This window comes from Rhinopithecus bieti, unplaced genomic scaffold (assembly GCF_001698545.2).
Source record: "Rhinopithecus bieti isolate Rb0 unplaced genomic scaffold, ASM169854v2 scaffold_12783, whole genome shotgun sequence".
Taxonomy (NCBI): Eukaryota; Metazoa; Chordata; class Mammalia; order Primates; family Cercopithecidae; genus Rhinopithecus; species Rhinopithecus bieti.
In genome coordinates, this window is record NW_016807262.1 from 367,864 (window position 1) to 387,016 (window position 19,153).

General features: G+C 46.7%; 2 protein-coding genes across 2 annotated transcripts in view; one reads left to right on the plus strand and one right to left on the minus strand.

Annotated features, from left to right (window-relative positions):
• SYN3 (synapsin III) overlaps positions 1 to 19,153 on the plus strand; it is a 502,974-nt gene that overhangs the window by 133,699 nt on the left and 350,122 nt on the right. The window contains exon 5 of the mRNA XM_017880821.1: positions 2,641 to 2,730. Coding sequence (XP_017736310.1) covers positions 2,641 to 2,730 — 90 coding nt within the window. The remainder of the gene's footprint in view (positions 1 to 2,640; positions 2,731 to 19,153) is intronic.
• Positions 4,604 to 19,153, minus strand: part of TIMP3 (TIMP metallopeptidase inhibitor 3) — a 62,224-nt gene continuing 47,674 nt past the window's right edge. The window contains exons 2-5 of the mRNA XM_017880819.1: positions 18,126 to 18,208; positions 10,286 to 10,397; positions 9,506 to 9,627; positions 4,604 to 8,446 (exon numbers count right to left, since the gene is read on the minus strand). Of these exons, the coding sequence (XP_017736308.1) occupies positions 8,249 to 8,446; positions 9,506 to 9,627; positions 10,286 to 10,397; positions 18,126 to 18,208 (515 nt within the window). The 3' untranslated portion in view covers positions 4,604 to 8,248. The remainder of the gene's footprint in view (positions 8,447 to 9,505; positions 9,628 to 10,285; positions 10,398 to 18,125; positions 18,209 to 19,153) is intronic.

Here is a 19,153-nt window from a genome sequence, read left to right on the forward strand (position 1 = left end):
AAAAAAAAAAAAAAAAAAAAAAAAAAATACCACTCCTCCACTTGCTCAAGTACTCTCAAATCCCTTACCCTGCTTTATTTTTTTCCTAGATACTTATCTCCACCTAGAATGATAAATTCATTCCCAGGTTATACAGCTAGTAAGTGGCAAAGCAAGAATTTGAACCCAGGGAGCCTGGATCCACATCTAACATTATCTGTCTCTATGAGTAGAAGTTATTCATTCGTAATACTTCTTGGGCACTTACTGTGTTTCCGGTACTGTCCTAAGTCCTAGGAACATAGCAGTGAACAACTCAGACCAAAATCCCTGCCCCGTGGATCTTACATTCTAGTGAGCAGGGGTATGTGTGGTGCTTTAATACATATGCAATATGTCCTTTGATCAGTGACAAGGGGGAAGATCAAGGATGGAAAGCGGATGGGTAATGTGGAAGCTGGGGCTATGTGGATTGTGCTCTGTGAAGCTCATAGCTGTCTGGTCTGTGGTGTTTTGCTGTCTCTCTGTGTGACCACCCAGTGGTATAGGGTGGTAGTTGAGAGTGTGAGCTCTGAAGCCGGATTCCTAGGTCCAGGCTTCTCCATTTATGAGCTGTGCTACCTTGAGCAACCCCCTTAACCTCTCTGAACTTAGCTTCCTTATTTAGAAAGTGGTGATAGTAATAGAGCCTTCCTGGTAGGGTTATGATTTAATAGATGAAAGTGCTTAGAATGTGGCTGGCACAAAGTGCACACTGAATAAATGGTAAAAATTATCACTGCCTTAGGTACTTGAAACAAGTTCCATGTATGGTTGGGACACTCAGTACTTACTGAATGACTACATGCATTAATTTAATAGGTATGGATAGACTTTACCACTATTGTCATGGCCCTGGTCTCCTTCTCATTCTGCCCTAACTGGGCATTTGGGCCAATGGCGTCCAAGATTTTCAAGTGCCATTGTTAGGAAAGGGTCCTAGATAGTGTTAGCCCTTCCCCACCTTTTTCTGCAGTTACCACGATAGTAGCAACCACCATTCATCAGCACTAACTGTGCACTATCCTGAGCCCTTAACATGCATATTGTGTTTAATTCTCAGCACCGTTATGAGTAGGAGTTGCTAATATCTCCATCTTACAGATGAGGAAACTGAGGCTCACATAGCTAGTAGTAAGTGGTAGAGCTAGGCCTCTTCAAAACTCATGTGCTTACCTGTGGAATCACTCTCCCTTTCTGGACTCCAATTTCCTTGTCTGCAAAATGAGGGACCCCACACACACATGTATCGTTTTCCATATTTCTGAGTTCTCCTAAACCTTCCGAGTTGACCCCCTGCTGTGCTGCATCTGAAGGCCACTCGCCAAGGTTTTGCAAACCAGTCCTGGGCAGATGCAGAAAGTTCCTAGTTACTCTGTTTTCAGTGTCCAGGCTCTTAGTATTGAGTGACCTCCAAGTCAGCTTGGCCACTCGTTTAACCACTGGGCATCCACATGGGACCACAAATTCCAGTTGATTCCTTTACCTTGTTCAGAATCTGATTTGCTCTTCTCTGCCTATATCCACCAGCAGCTCTCCTTCACCTTCTGGGTGAATTCTAAGCTTTCTGGTCAGGCCTTTAAGGCTGGTGATCTGTGATGGATCACGCTTTGACCTCGTCTCTCATCATCACCTGCAACTGACACCATAGCATGGCAGCTGCAGAGGGTCTCCAGCACACACTAGTCTCAATGCACACCTGGAGGGCCCTTTCTCCTTCTCTTATGTCATCTGCTCCAGGGGATCATCCTGACTCCCTACTCTGTCCCCCTTCCAGGTCCCATCATCCCCTATGCTTCCCTCCAGCAAGACATTAGTATCACAGCCATGCACCTGCAGCCTGTCTTCCCTCAGCCCTTGCCTCCATGTTCAGCTTGTTGCTCTGATAATAAAGCATAGTGATAGAGCTCACCTTTGAGCTCTGGAGACAACAGCTGGCAAAACAAGCAAGTGTTGAAGCAGGAGGAGAGCAGTGGGAAGGGATGTGGCTTGAGCTGTTGGAAATGAGAGGGATTGCAACAGCAGAGAAAATATTTGTTAATAATAATACCTAGCATTTTAGCACTGCTGTGGACAAAGCACTGCCTTTGGCACACTGTATCCTTACAACAATCCCATGAGGTTGGATCTCCAGTTTACAAGTCAAGGAACCAAAGCTCAGAAACCTGAATTGACTTCCCAGGTTATATAGCTAGTAAGTGGCAAAGCAAGAATTTGAACCCAGGGAGGCTGGATCCACATCTAACACCATCAGTTACCATGCAAAGCTGCCTCTCTAGAAAGAAGACCTTGCAGGCGAGGTGCAGGGCATGAACATCAGCAGGTGGAGAAGGACCTTGTGTGAAATGCTGAGGCTGTAGTAAGTGCTCATTAAATATGGTTGAACTGAACCCAGTGTGCTGCCTACTTACTAGGTCTTGGGCAGAAATGGAGGGGTTAACATGGCTGGATGATGGAGAGGATGAATGTCCAGCCAAGGAATCTGGTCTTTATCCTATAGGCAGGGAGCACCTACTGAAGCTCAGCTCAGAACAGTCGATGCTTGAGGCCTCAGATCAAGTGGGAGGTTTTGCCCTACTGGGTAACAATGGTTGATCAACATTCTCTCCTCTTCTATCCTAGTTCTCTCAACTCATTAAGATCTTCCATTCCCTGGGTCCTGAGAAGTTCCCGCTTGTGGAGCAAACATTTTTCCCCAACCATAAGCCAATGGTGAGTGCCCCTTTTTACTGTTTCTTTGCGTGATATGGAGTGAATACAAATGTCTTGTCCTCAGTCCCTTTGGATGAAGGAGGTGGACTCTAGGGGTTGTACACTGACCACGCAGACTCTAGGGTGGAGTCACAGTGTCCTGTGGGAGTGCCTGGATTTCCTAAGGGAAATCATCTCTCCAGGTGAAATTCAGGCAGTAGGGCAAATGACAAAGGTGTACCACATTCCTTGGACCTTGGAGATTTTCCACAAATCAGGGGACAAGTTCTGGGGGCATGTTGGAGCCAGAGGCTGGTTATAAAGGTAAAAGGTGTTTTCAAGGTGAGATGTTGTTTTACTTGAGCCTTTTGTGGAACCTGATTTCAACTCATATTTTAATAAAAAGCAGTAATATTAATATTTGATTTGCATTGGTGGTTGAAGGCAGTGTCCTTACATGTCCTCTTCACTTTCCAATTTCTGAATGCACCTGAGATCTCCTCTGGGAAGCATTTAGGGCTTAGCTCAGAGTATGTGGTACAGCCTCCCATTTGGAGGATACCTGGGTGGAAGAGGTGAATGTCTTTTTGAATGAGGTGAAGGGTTCTCCACCTGAAGCCAGCAAGTGTTGTGGGGAGGAGGTCTGAGCAGCAGGAAAGAGCCTGCAACATGTCTGCTTGCATAGTTGGTTGTCTTCTTAAACTGGTCAAAGGAATTCAAGGCCGTGACCCTGCGCTTGGCCTTGCAAGGAATGAGTCTTTGGGAACAGAATAATGAATAGGGTATCCCATAGTCCCAGCTGGGGACTTACTGTGGCTGTTTGTAGTGTCCAAGCTCAGGCTGCTGGCTAGACAGTCCTGTTTGAAGACACTGATGGTTAGGACTGTAGGTTCCAGGAGGAATCACTGTAACCAAGCAGAATTTTCTATTGATAATCTTTCCCCTATATCTGATCGGGCAAGAGTCACAGAATCCAGAACATGCTGGCTGAGATAAGAAGGGCACATATGAAAGCCAGCATATCCCGAAACCCTGGATTTTCCTTACTGTATGTATCCTTACAGTGGGGAAAATTCAGAGGTCATTATCAAACCAGCCTGAATTTGAATCCCAGTTCTGTCTACACACTAGGTCTCAGGAAAATGACTTTATCTCTGTGAGCCCCAACTTCTTCAGGTAAAAACCATGGTTGATTGTGGAGCAACCTCATCGAGTAGTCGGAATTTCATGAGATCCTGTATATAAAGTGCCGTACCTGGCATATGGTAGGATTAGCTTTAAAACAAGGGTGAAAACCTGGAACATTGTCAGTGGCGGTTTGAAAGTCGGGCGAGGGGTCTGCAGCCAGCCCAGCCCATTGACAGTGACAGGCCCTGCTGTAAACTCTGAAAGGAGGTTGTTATAAGCTCTGGGAAAAGGTCGCCAGCTGTCGTGAGACCTCATGAGTTCCTGGTGTTCCCAACTAGGCCAAGCCATACTTGGAATTTCAAGCAGGCAATTGACATCAAGGACTGCTGTTTGCAGGCCACCCCTCCCCACCTCCACCAGGTTGGGATTCTTAGGAAGAAAACAAGGAGGGCTGAGTGAGGACTCCAGTCTGGGGGTACTTGTGCCACCAATAGGTGATTAGGTACAGGTATATTAATAGATCCAGATTCAGCAGAACTAGGGAGGACTTGAAGAATAGAATCAGGGAGCAAAGTCAAGGCAGGGCACCTCTCCTGAGATTCCTTCCGCAAGGGAAAAGGACTGGAGCGGGGTGGGGCCAGGCTGTAGCAGTGCATGGAGGGAGGGACGTGTCCAGGCCTGGAGCTGGGGACAGACTTCCAAGGCCTGCTGGCGTGTACATAACTCCCCGTGGCGGTCAGAACACAACAAGGCAAGAGACAGCAGATGTGTGATAGAAATAAAACCACTTTACTGTTTAGAATAAAGGACACACTATAAAAAGTGAACATTATGCAACATTACAAGACAATATACATTCACGGAATATAAAATTCATAAATAACATGGAGGAAAACTGTAAACAGTGCTACAAAATTTAGCAACAAATACATTCCTTCTAGACAGGGTTCGAGATCTCTGGTTGGTTTCTCTCCATCACTTCTGGGTTTCAGGACAGCAGACTGGCTAAAGGGAAAGGCGGGTGCTGGGAGAATCTAAGAAGCCCCTACCCCCAAAGCAAAAACTATTTTCCAAGTTCTTCCCTTCCTCTTGCCTCCAAAGAGTCAATTTGGAAGTTGTTATCACATCCACCTCCCCTACTTTCCCCCATTTTGTTTTGCTTTTGCCATCAGATTTTTATTATGTTTCTCTCTGATAAAAATACTCTAGTGACATGTTTACCGTAGGTAGACAGAAGCCATCTTGGGGTAGTCCAGACTGTCAGTTGTCACGTGCAAGACAGAGGTCTGGGTCACGGAAGGGTAGTGTCTCCTGTGGGCCACAGTTTCCCCTGGACAGGGCTATTACAAACAGTCATGTTTCTTTAGTTGTTCAAGAACCATGTTGCCACCATGAGGCTGGTCTGGAACTAGGGGAGGGTAAAAGACAGGAGTCTCTCGGTATTACCTACCCTGGACAGAGCAGAGCATTGGCCTGAGAGCTGGGAGCCTGGGCGTGGAGCTTCCTTGATTGGCAGGCAGAAGAGATGCCCAAAGGAGGCAGCGAAAACTTGGAATTGTATCTCCTATGGCCCTGGATTCTTAGGAAAATCATGGCTTCCCAACTGGATGGGCAACAGGACTTGGGGTGAAGTAAATGGTAGACTACTCAGGGCCGGGTGACACAGAACAAGAACATGAATGTACTTTAAACTTTTTTCCTACTCCAGGAACAATTGGGATTCCAATAGGGAGGAGGCTGGAGGAGTCTCAGTTACTAGTTCCTTCTAGTTCCCCCAATTCACCAGTCTAGCTGCTTGCCTAGAAGTATTTTCCTCTCCATTCCACTGTAGAATTTGATTCAGGAAAATGGCGGCATGTGGGTTTCATTTTTTTTTTTCTCTTAAACACAATGTACACATATTACAGCCTACACATGACACAAGATTTAGCAAAATAAAATGTTCACGATATGATTGAAATACAGAAGTGTCTCAGCTACATAAATGACTTTAAATTATACAGTAAGTGAATGGGTGAAATAAAAAAGCTATAGCTTATAGAAAGCTCAAAACCGCCCTCTGACATCGCTTTGCAAAAGACCCTTCTTTGCCCAGGGCCTCCTCACCAAAGCCTAACAGATGGAGCTGTGGTTCTGCTAATTTATCGACTCTGCAGGGAAACGTCAGGTGCCTCACCCTCAGCCTTCACCCAAGTTCCTCCTTGTGTGAGAGGGGCTGACCACCCCAGGGAGTGTAAATGGCCAGATGCCCCACAGAGAAGACACTGATGTCCCCTCGTGGGAGGGAGCTTGTGTAGGTCGGTCAGGGGTCCCACCATGCGAGACCTTGAGGTGAAGATAAGGACAATCCCAAAACATCAAGTCTGGGCTCATCCCTTCAAAACCACTGACCTGCCGGCCTCAGCTTCTTCTGTTCACACTGCCTCACAGAGAAGGCCAAGCCTCCCATTCTCCCCCTGCCAAATGGCATGACCACAGAGGGAAAGGTACATGGTAATGAAATTGATCCAAGGAAACCCGATGCCTGTACTGTCTTCCCGCTCTGGGGTTCTGCCAAGCACCTTGCCTGGGCACTTGTGTGTGTGCAAGACACTACAATGTGTTGTCTGCTGCTTTTTTTTTTTTTTTTTCTTCTCCTGTTTCAATTGGCAGCTCTGTTTCCTAAAGTGGAATGAACTGAAGATACAAATACTAATAGAAGATAAATACCCATAAGCTGAAAAAAAGAGACAGCAATCATGTTCAATGTCACCATCCTACCACCCCCCTGTAAAATATACATTATCACCTAGTCTCAGTATCTCACTTTTGACACTAAAACTTAAAATAATTTTATTTAATAGGAGAATTTATATTATAGTTTTATTTCAAAAAAAAAAAAAAACCACAACAGAAACCCTACAACTGGTTGCAAACTCAGGCTTTCCCCAGTGACCAACAATTTTAATTCCAAGAGGTGAGGATCTCAGGAGGTGGCATTCACCAGGGAGCTAGGGAAAAGGGACCAAGCTGTCTCCACACCCAGGAGAGGTGTCCCTCCAGCCGAGGCAGGACACTGCAGCTCTCCCTCCTGTGCCCAGGCGCTTGACTACACTCTCATCTGCCATCTGAGCCAAGCCAGGAAGGCAGTTAAAAGGAAGGCCCCCAAACATGAAGCAGGGAAAAGGAGACGGACAGGGGTCAGATGACCTGTGATAGGGAAGAGAGGGTGCTGACGGTGTTCAGAATTTCAAATTTTAATTAAAATGAAAAAAAAAATGTCAACTTGGAATGTCATGATTTTCTTCAAACAAGCAACGACAACAAAATAGAAGAGATTACACTATTGGCGTATTTAACAGCATTGAACAGAATTCTGTGTCCTGTAAAAAAATTAGCTTATGTCCCCATGTGGGTATATGCAAATGTGTATACAAACATATCCCCCTAGGTGAGCTAAACACTATTCTGGAAATAGTATCCTCTACCCAAACCTACTTGGCTATATCTGTGGATAGTGTAAGATGTGTGTATTTCACCAATTTACATAAAAGCAAGCTCCCGGCCAAATCTACCAAAGAGTTTTCCAGGAGGAAATCTGGTGGGAGGCAGGGAGAGGAAAGACATTCATCTCAGTCTTTCACCTGAGCTTTTGTACAAGGCAGGCAAATTGCCTCCTGACCTCAGGCAGATGTTTAAGTCTTCACCAACTAAGAAAGCTCTGTTATTCTGGCCTAGGTGCTTGCTCCAGACTCAGGAACATCTGGTCAATGCAAGCATCCCTGGGCTGGGGAACTGCGTGTGTGCTGCGTCATCTCCGACTCTCTTGTAGTTCCTTCCTTCCCTCCCTCGCTCTTACATGCAGACACAGACAGACAGTCTGGTTGGGACATGCAGTGGCAGCTCCTGGTGTGTAAGATCTTTCACACACCTCGAGTCTATCTGCTTGCTGCCTTTGACTGATCCTGAAATGGTTGGCCTTTCAGCCACTTCCTTGTCTGTGTCCTTTATGTATTGGAGGAAAAGGACAAAGGGAAGAGGGTCTGGGAGATGGTGAGGTGGGGAAGAAGCAAGAGGGGTGGGAATTACAATCCCCAACTGGAGTAGTTTTTCATTTTTGTTTTCCTAAAAAAATAGAGATTATATTATCACGAAGAAGAGGAATACAGGTTCCTCATTCTTTCTGGCATGGCACCAGAAATTCCCAGGTGGAAATGAGTGATGTCAAAACCAAAAAGAAGGGGCAGGGTGGGGCCAGGAGGATAGTTCCCAGTAAACCCCATATGATAGCATAGACCTTTCTTTAAGTGTTCCAAGTGCTAAATTTGCAAGAAAACAGGCACTAATTTCATTGTCATCATCTGGGAAGAGTTAGTGTCCGAGGGAAGCTCAGCGGGAAGGGAGGGAAGTGAGGTGGGGCAGGGTCTGGCGTTCAGGGGTCTGTGGCATTGATGATGCTTTTGTCCGGGGGGGCCCATCCTCGGTACCAGCTGCAGTAGCCGCCCTTCTGCCGGATGCAGGCATAGTGTTTGGACTGGTAGCCAGGGTAGCCGAAATTGGAGAGCATGTCGGTCCAGAGACACTCGTTCTTGGAAGTAACAAAGCAAGGCAGGTAGTAGCAGGACTTGATCTGCAATTAGATAACAGGCAGCAGTTGATGGAATCTGCCATGGTACGCCCAGCCCTGAGGCTGCCGAGCCTGGGGCCACTGCAGGGGAAGCCTAGCCACATCAGTCTCTCAGTGATAATAATATAAATAGCACTAGCGAACATTTGTTGAGCACCTACTATCTCACAGACATTCTGATAAGTGCTTTGATAGTATTCTCTTTAATTCTCATCACAGTTTTATCTCCCTTTTTACAGATAAGGAAATAGGAGGCTCGGAGAGGTTAAGTAACTTGTTGCAGGTCACACAGTCAGTAAGTAGCAGAATTAGACCATTGAGAGGGCTTTTTCATCTCATATAGATAGGAGATCTCAGTTGTTTTAGGAAATCGAGGAATTAGAAAGGTTACAGTATAAACTTTGGAGTCTAGCTGCCCTAGGTTGGAAACCAGATTCAGTGAACTGTGGGATCTAGGGCTAGTTACTTAAGTTCTCTGAGCTCTTATCTGCAGAATGGAGATCATAGTAATTAAAACCACACAGGATTGTTTTGAAGATGAAATGAGAGAATGACTCAACTTACCGCAACAGCAGGAAGGCTGTACCTTGGCCCTATACTTGGGTCAGGGGGACGGGCTTGGTTGAAGAAAGACCTTCTGTAGCATCTGGTCTCTGCAGTCCTGGGCCCATTTGCCCACCTGACCGATGAGTCAGCTACCAGGGTGAGCCCACTTGAAACCACTTGGCAGAACCTGCCACTGTCAGGATCCTATACCTACAGCCCTGAACTGCCAGGTGGGGCCAGGGACTCAAGAGTCCTCATGCCCCAGCAGCTTGCACGTGGTCATCATGGAGGCAGCCCATTACAGCAGAAAGGCATTCTTCCTTCCCTGCCTTCCTCACTGCCCTGCCTGGGGCAACATTCCTTACTGTGTCTGCTCAGACCTGCCCCTCTACCCTGGCCTAACACATGCACACCCTTCCCAGCACGAGGCCCTGGCGCCCAGTGCATTGGGAGCTGATGTTTCTAGGGCTGCAAGTCAGCACCTCCCCTCCTTCCCCCAGTGACCCCAGGGCTTACCTTGCAGTTACAACCCAGGTGGTACCGATAATTCAGCCCCTTGCGCTGGGAGAGGGTGAGCTGGTCCCACCTCTCCACAAAGTTGCACAGCCCTGTGTACATCTTGCCATCATAGACGCGACCTACAGGAGGAAAGAAGAAAACAAGGAGAGGGTTGTTTTGTCCAGAGCCCAGCCCAGAAAGAATTCACACCTACTATGTTCCCACTTAGCCCAGGCACTGTGGCTGGGTACTTTTCAGACCCATGATTTTATTTCACCCTCCCCAACACCTTTCAAAATGGACTGTAGCACCATTTTTCCAGATGAGGATAATGAGGCTTGGAGAGGTAAAGTGATTTGCAAAAGGTCCCAAGCCCATTAAATACTGGAGCTAGGACTAGAGGCCAACTTTTCACTCCCTTTATAACGATTTGTGTTTTTGTTTTCTCCTTTACTACCTTGACTGCCTAAAGATGAATAACTTTCAAAGACAGGCCTAACAGGTTGAGTGTGAGGTGGAGAGGAACACACACTCCCTTTTTATTTACAGTAAAGTTGAGAAGCTACAAATTAGGAGATATGCCTCACAAGGTGAGTGGTGGAGCTAATTCCAGAGTCGAGCCTAAGTGTAGGAGCCTCAAGCTCTTAGCACTGGGTAAGTAGGATGAATTCAACATTAGAGACTCCTTACGATTTACTGGACATTTGGTGAGTCAACTACTCCTTGTGTGTTCTTCTGCAGTCAAGAAACAGTGGACCTTGGCCAAACCCTGGCCTAGAAGCTAGAGTTGGCCATTACCTGTCAGCAGGTACTGGTACTTGTTGACCTCCAGCTTAAGGCCACAGAGACTCTCGGAAGCTTCCGTGTGGATGTACTGCACGTGGGGCATCTTGGTGAAGCCTCGGTACATCTGTGGGCAAAAGGAACATCATGACTTCTTCCTTTCCAATTTGGACACCCGTATGATCCATAATCCCACTGCTGGGTATATTTCCAAAGGAAAGGAAGTCAGAATATGGAAGAGGGGTCTGCACTCTCATGTTTACTGCAGCAATATTCACAACAGCCAAGATATGAAATTAACCTAAGTGCCCATCAGCAGATGAATGGAAAAACAAAACCTGGGATCTATACCCAACGGAATATGATTCATCCAGAAAAAAGCATGAAATCTTGTCATGTGTGGCAACGCAGCTGGAACTGGAGGTCATTTTGCTAAGTGAAATAAGCCAGGCACAGAAACACAAATAACACCGTGTTCTCACTCATAATGTGGGAGCTAAGAAAGCAAATCTCATGAAGATAGACAGCGGATTTGGTGGTTACCAGAGGCAGGAAAGGTAATAGGGATTGGGGGAAAGAGATGTAATTAATGGGTACAAAAATATGAGTAGGCAGAAGAAGTAAGACCCAGTGTTCATTAAATCAGTAGAATGACTACAGTAAACAATAACTTATAGTATATCTCAAAATAGCTAGTAGAGGATAATTCAAATCCCCGCATAAAGAAACGATAAATGTTTAAGGTTATGAACATCCCATTTACCCTGATTTGATTACTATACATTTTTGAATATATCAAAATACCACATGGACTCCCAAAATATGTACATTTATTATGTATCAATAAAATAAAAGGAACCCAGGAGAGGAGGCTCAGCACCCAGAAGGCTTGCTGACATTGGATCTGAGGGAATCTCGCTCCCCTATGGGGCTGTCCAGTGGCCGGTCACTGATCTACCCACCCAGGGCCCCCTTCACCCCAGATGAAGCCACCGATCCTCTTGTCTAGCCAGGTTGGGGCCTTCCCAGAGAAACCTTCCTGTGCAGCCAGCCACACCCCCCATTCCAACTGGCCCGCAACACTCCTTCAGCTACACATGTCTCACATCCCAGCACCTTTTCAGAAATCCAGAGAAGTAGCTGTGACAAGGGTACTTTTTCTTTGTCAACCTCAGGACCTGAGTCCCATGAATTCAGCCAGCATTCTCATGATATCTCTGTGAGATTCTCCAGCCCACAAAAACATTCTCACTCACATTCCCCTTGCAGTATCCTTAAAAGAGCCTTGGGAGGGATGTATTACAAACCCCACTTTATAGAAATTCTATTTGGCTGGTGAACGTTGAATTCAGGCTAGAAATTCTCTATGTTTTTTATTCTTCTGAGTGTCTGATGAAAGCATTGGGATCCTTTATCCCAGATGAAGCACATAAACATATCTACAAAGTTCAAAGATTTTTAACTGTTGAACACTTTATAATTATTAGATTGAACCACATGAAATTGCTGATATTTGGCTATTTGTATCTACGACATAATCTAATACAGTGGTTCTCAACTGGAGGCAATTTTGCCCCCCTAGGAAATATTTGGGACATTTGGCAATGTCTGGAGACATTTTTGGTTGTCACAACAGTTAGTAGAGGGTAGGGAGGTTGCTAAACATCCCGCAGTACTCAGGACAGCCCCAGAACAAAAAATTATCTGGTCCCAAATGTCAGTGATACTGAGGTTGAGAAATCTCCATTAATATTAGCCCACGAATCACCGTGACAACCCTATGAGGTAGAAACTAGTATGCCCATTTTATAGATTAGGAGCCTGAGTCACGAGCAGGCTAAGTAGCTTGTTAAGGCCACACAGTTGGGAAATGGCAAAGCTAGGATTCCAAGCAGGGGAATTTGCCTTCAGAGTCCATACTCTTACCCATTATCTTAGACTGGCTCCCAGGAAGCCTCAGAAGCCTATGACCAAGGTCCCCAGAAGCAGGCAAATGCTATTTGCATTTATGGCCACTGTGCCTCCTTCATCAGTGTGTGCTCAGTCACTGGGGTGTCTGAATGCAACAGAAGCTGAGTCCTCTTTGTGATTCCAGGTCAAGTCCACGAGTATTATACAGGCCCAGTGTGCCAAGGCGATGCTGTGAACTGTGGGATCTGGTAAGGGTGGGGTGGGGCACTAAGGTGTTGCACAATTCTGTTATCCCCTCCGTCCTCAGAGTACACAAGCCCTGGACCACTGGTGGTCTCTGGGCTTGTCCCAAGGGTTTATAATAGGAAAATGCCTCTACTTTACTTCCTGGCATGTGTTCTTAATTTACTTACAGTTAATTAATACAAAGCCAGACATCACTTCATTGGTGTCTCTTCTAAATGCCTCCCATTTGGCCTGTGAACTGGCGTTTTTTCATCTTTTAAGTAGTGACTGGTTGGCGGGGGTAGGTGGTCCACAAGACCTTCACGGCATAACTTGGTCTGTTGGACCTACTGAGTTTGGGCGCCCCTGCCTTGTTAAAAGCACACATTGTTCTGATGGACTCAGATGGTCTTCCTTCTGAACCCCTCTTTTCCCCCAAGGCTTGCCAACTGAGCACAGAAATGCAGCCAAGTGCTGGAAGAAATGCTCTCTGCACTCAGCATTCAATTATGCGGTGGGGGCGCGGGGTGGGTAGAGTCACGATGATGACTTCTTCTATGTGAATGGTGCCTCTCTAGCCTTAACAGGAACCATGTTTAAGCATGCTGCTGTATGCCTGCCATGGAGTGTGGCCTTCGAAGAACATCCCCTACCCTGACTTCTGTGCCGAGCAACTTCTTATTTTTGTGTGGGTGTTCCTTGAGGTTTTGGCAAATGTTTCAACTAAGCACTCGCTCTAGGTCTTTTGGACCCAGCCCATGGGAACCTCATTCCTTCTGCGTCAGTCTTTCCCCTTGACTGCCCTAGTGCTTCGTGAGTGAGAGAATGAAGCCCCTGGTTACAGTCTGGTCACTTGAACTGCTCAGTAAGAACTAAACTCATCAAAATCAGCTTGGCATTGCAGCTACTTGGAAGTTTGAAGGCACCTGCATTTTAACTCCTAGCACTTGCCTAGAGTTGAAATTCTGATACATTACAAATGACTGGCTCTGACAAACATAGTGCTGTGTTTTAGGTTCAATTCTGAAAAGAACAACATGGCAAAGGTAAATTCTACTCAGTTGTGTTTTCTGTATAATAATCCTACCTTGATTTAAATATTGATTCTAAAAGTATCATGTCTGTAATCGTAGAGATCTAGAATTGGCTTGACAAATTTAGGAAAGTCATAATAGATTTCTAATGTCCTGACATCAGAGAATCCTAGAATCTCAAAGTTGGAAAAGATGTTAAAGGTAATCTAATCCAAACCAATGCCATGGAGATCAGTGGTAAATTCAGGTTTTGGAGGCTGACAGCCAGAGGTTGAATCTTGAATCTTCTCTGCCACCTATTCGCCACTTGAAAAGTTACTTAACCTCTTTGGGCCTCAGTTTTTTCATCTGTAAAATGGGTCAAAGCACTTACTTCTTAGGGTGTTTGAGAGAAGCAAATGACTTAGAATAGCAGTCAGCCCACAACGTTCAATAAAAGTTAGCTTAGAACAAGTTATACTGAAATTTGTGAGGAGAGGAGGAACGAGTTGGTCCCCTTCCTCCTAAGTCCCTTCCTCAGCTCTTAACAAGAGTAGTTAAAGCTGGTTTAGAACTTCAGACATAAGTGGGTGGTTCTTTTTCGGCTGGGTTCTGCATGCCTCTAGGCCCCTCTTCTTGGTAGCAGCTACACAAGTAGCGTCTCTACAAAGTTCCAAGATGTTAGCTTCCCTTGGAGGGAAGGGACAAATAAAGTAAAAAAGAAGTTTCTGAGTCTGGGGACATTTGCATATTTCTTATGAAATGTCTGGCCTTCATTCTACATTGACAGCATGAGTTGCTACAATGATGCCAACTATGTCTTGCATGCCTACCAGAGATCAACACTGTTCTGGATGCTGGCGTACATCATGGACTCATTTAAACCCACAACTTCTTATTTACAGACCGACCAAGCTATTGGGGGCATGATCTTTCTCTACACAGCAATTTGTCCAGCAGGACAGGCAGAGAATGTGGAAATGGAGCCAGTCTCTGCAGAGGGCTGGATGAGAGTCCTAAGCCAGGAAGAGCCACAGGCATTGCAAGAAGAATGGTTCCCTGCGGGCTGGGGGTCAAAGATGCTTCCAGCTGGAGCTTCAAAGGCGAGACCCTGCTATTGCTCATTTGGTTAGACAAACCACTAAAGGAAGGAAGTCCCCGGAGGTCTGCTCTGCCTACAGTCAGGACATGCAAAGCACATGACCAGCGGGGCTCCCCATGGGACCCTCCCAGGACCAGCTGGGACATAATGTCCCCCACGTTCTGTCCCCTGCAGCCAGCCAGAGAGCGTGTCTCCACTACACAAACAATAACTCCTAGCACAGTGGATCAGTTTCTCATGATCCTGATGGGAGATAAGGTCCCCACAGCTTAGAGCAGCCAGTTCTGGAAACTTTCACCTTCACCCCACAGCCCAGGGCCTCAGCCCCAGCTAATTTCCAAGTTTGGGATTGCAATAAGCTCTCTCAACATTCTAACACCCTTGCGCGCACACACACACACACACACACACACACACACACACACACATCGCAGGTCTCTGCGTACTGAAGTGTTCCTGAGAGATGGGTCAGAGGCTCCAGAGTTAGCAGACGGGAGAAGGTCTGCCTGCCCTTCATCAGTGAGAGTAGAGAGGGGTCAGACAGGGCAGCTCCGAGTCTCAGGTTCTCCAAGTTCCTTTAGTCCTGCTCTAAGGGAGCCCTTGCTCACCCCTTCTGACTCTCTAGGGTAGACTCTCTAATCCGCTAGAACAAAGCCTCCCAGGGACCAGTGCCAAACTCATGCAGGCTTGCCTCTCTGGCCTCCCCCTTCCCTCCTACAAAGATTTTTCTGATACATCCTTTGCAGGATATTACAAGTCTAGCCCTACACTGCTGGATGATAAACCAACAAACCCAAGCTGACTTCTTTTTGTTTTCCTGGGAACTAAATACATACGGAGTAGGCATTTATATCCCCCAAAGCAGGTAGGAATGATGAATCAGCCTGCTGCTCCATACTGTATTATTATCTCCTTATAGGCAAAGACCCTATAGTTTTGCTCAGGTTTGCCACTTTGTAGCTGTGTGATCTTAACTGTTATATGACCTCCCAGGTCTCAGTTGCCTCACCTGTCAAACAGAGGACAAGGTGTTATCTATTTTACAGTGTTAGTATAAGGACTGATCTATGCAAGGACCTAGCAGAATGCCTGGTACAAAGCAATTGCTCAGTAAATGTTACTGATGCAGAGTCTTGTAATTGTAAGCAGTGTTTTATCTTTGTATCCCCAGCTCATAGCACAGTACTAAGCACAGAGAGAGGGTGGGAGGGAAGCATGAGAGGATGGATGGATGGACTATTTATTACTTCTACTTCTAGCCTGTGTCTTCTCTGACTTGCAAGCTGGTACCTAGAAACAGGCAGATTCCAGTGGCATCTCTGGATAGAAGGGTACTGACCAGTTCTATGGATCATGATACCCAGCTGTGGGAGGGTCAGAGTGAATAAAAGGCATGAGATGGTGACTGATGATTAAAGTAAGATGGCAGGGAGATTTGGGAGTCACATAAAGAACACAGGATTGGGAAGAGATTCCGATGCCTCAGCTTGGGGATCAGATCTGCCCTTAATTAAATGCTTTACTCTGGGTAAGTCATTTCCCCTTTGTGCCTCTGTCAGAAGTGAGACGAGGGACCTTACATCTAATTCCAGCAACATGATTCATGAGCTCAGATGAAGGATGGTGAACGGAAAGCCTAAGCCCACCAGACTGGGAGTGGGAGTGTGTCTTCTGAAACTGATGAGCTAGCAAATGTTTGGTTTCTAGACAGACCCCAGTGGCTGGTCTGACACCAGCAAGGGGAAATGGGACATTCTGCCCACAGGAAGGGCCTCTGGTCACCCTGGTCTCCAGGCCCTGATGATAGGAAGGAAAGCAGGCAGGCTTAGGAACTGCTGCCTCCCAGCGATTTCCCTCTCCGCTCTCTGCTGATCACCAAGTGTCTCGTAATGAGGATTGTTCCAGACCAGGCAGGTTCGTGTGTTCTCTGAACCTCTGCTTTGGTCTAATATGCTTTGGCATTCCCGCGCTGACTGCCAGAGGTTGCAAAGTGGGTTTTTTGGGTTGTTGTTGCTCTTGCTGGTTCCCCACCCCCGCCCATTCTTCTCTCCCCAGGGCTGTCTGAAGACATAAACTGGTCTCATGACCAAGCTTAGGCAGCCAAGGGCAACTGGCCAGGGCTGACTCTGGACATTACATAACCAGAAGGCTGTGGATGTTTGCAAAATTGAATCCAAAGCAACAGGTTCCACAAAATTAGTACATCCAGCCTCAGGCCTCAGGACACAGGAATAAGGAAGCCTGGAGGTTGGCATCGGGGATGGTTGGGTACCACCATGGGCTGTGTCACTGCCCCACTCCCTTCTACCTGGACATTGCGGCTTGTCTCCTCTGGGGAGTTTCCAGGCCTATGGGGTCTCACCCTCATGCCCGTATTAGATGGGTAAGCATTCACCAAGTCACTTTTGCATGCCAGGTCCTACCCTAATTGCTTTGGATGCAAATATGAGCAATAAGTTAAAGGGCTGGACAGTTCCTGTGGACCTCAGCACACCCCACATTGAACTTCTGATGAGTCACACACATACATGCCTCTTCTCTCCCAACCTGACTCTAGTTCCTAAAGATGGAAACTGTATCTTCCTCACGGCTTCCCTGGCTCCTGGCTGGGAGCTCTGCATGTAGAGAGGTGCTTACAAAGATGGGGTGATGAACCAGTTGCTGAGTTATTCAAGGTGAAGCCCCAGTCTTCTGTGCTAAGGCAATCACCAGTACACCCTTCCATTGTATACCACCCGCTCCTCCTTACAAGTAACACGGCCCGCATCCCAGGATGCTTAGAATGCCTGAGCTAGAGAGGATGTCAGGAGCACCAAGCCCGACCCCACACTGTTAAGAGGTGGTAAAACTGCGGCCCAGGAAAAGGGACAAGCCCAAGGTAAGCAGGCTGTTTAGGAGTAGAGCTGAGACTAGGAGCAGGTTCTCTAGATTTCAAATCTGGTGTTCTTTTTCTTAAGGTGTACCTCCTTCCTATGCTTCCTGATGTTCATATCCTCAGTAATATGTTTAATGATAAGAATATGTTTAGCAAACATTGCTAACTATCTAGGATGCAAGAAGACAATCAGCTGGGAAAATAGGGAAAGAAGATGAAGTTCCTGCCTTGGGATGAGGTTCCTGTTATCAGCACAGTTTCCGTGTAAAGATTTGAGTTAAGCTGTAACCTCAGTGGCCGAATGAGACCTGTAAGCACTGGAATCCCGGATAGTCAGAGCTCGGAAGAGTCCATTGAGATGATCTAGTCCAACCCCCTCATTTCACAACTGGGAAGATTAAAGCCCAGAGAGGGGCAGTGACTTGACCAAGGTCTCATGGTTACCAGCTAACAAGGCTATCTGCCATCTGGCTCCAGAGCTCAGCCTCCTAACAAGTGCCTTGGAGTGACTCCACCTGCATGGGCTCTTGGATGAGGCAGCCCCATGCCCCCTCTCTACCCATCCCTTTCTGCTGCCTTAGCAGCTCCCTCTCCAGCAGGCACAAGGGCTGTGTCTGGCTGGTGCTTAGACACACACCCCAGTTCCAACCCATTTTGCCTCCCTCAGCCAGGACTCTTCTGGCAAAAACCCAGAAACCTTCCTGGAGCCAGACTGATGACATTACCTACCTTCATCTGCTTGATGGTGTAGACCAGCGTGCCGAAGGGCCCCTCCTTTACCAGCTTCTTCCCCACCACCTTGGCCCGGATCACTGCAGAGACAGCAAGGAGGAGACGATAAGAGGTTAGGAAGGCCTGAACCACATCAGGAACAGCATCTCAGGGCGGGCATGTTAGTCTCCGTGGAGCCTGGAATTGCTCTCTTACCTTGGAGCCAACTGGAATAGATGATTGTGTTTATAAGAGTGGGAATTCCCTGAGGTGAGAGGGAGGTTGGAGGAAAAAGAAGCAGCCACCATTCAAGTTAATTACCCCACATGTTCACAACTGCCAGCTCCAGAACTTCCTAGGCTATAGTCATCCCCTGGCCCCGCCCTGACCCTGGGGATTTTCTTGACTTTGTGACTTCACCATAATCTAAAATCTACTTCTCCTGTTAGAGCCGTTGTGCCCCCTCCCTTGTCCATCTGACAATGCCGTGGTCTCCCAGAGTTGTTCTCTTTCCACTAGGACTCCTTTCTAACCACCTCGTTTGGGGCTCTTCCTTTGCATGCATTAATTCGCCACATCTTGATTTGTCCACAGGGTTGTGGTGCACCCCAGCTTCCTACAGTGCCCCCAGTTAGCATTCTGGTTGAGCCCTTGGTATCCAGTGCTTAGATAGCAAGGGATGCAATAGAGTCTAAGCTCTGTGGGGATGTGGTAGAAGAAGGAGCAATTGGGAGTGGGGGCTCAGGAGCCAGACAGAACTGTTCCAATCTCAGCTCTGATGTTTATGGATATTGGGACTGTAGGCAAGTAAATGACTTTGTTTCTGGCCTCATCTTCTATAAAACAGGAATCGTAATGATACCAATCTCCTGAATTGAAGGGATTAGTCAAGATGATGAATTTGACACTGTCTTGAACATAGTTTGCACTAGACAAATGTTATTAATATCATCATCATCATCATTAAATCATCACCAAAAATGAAATGGGCTAACCATGGAAGGACTGCTCCAATGAAAACAGCTCCCATTTATTGCACACCTACT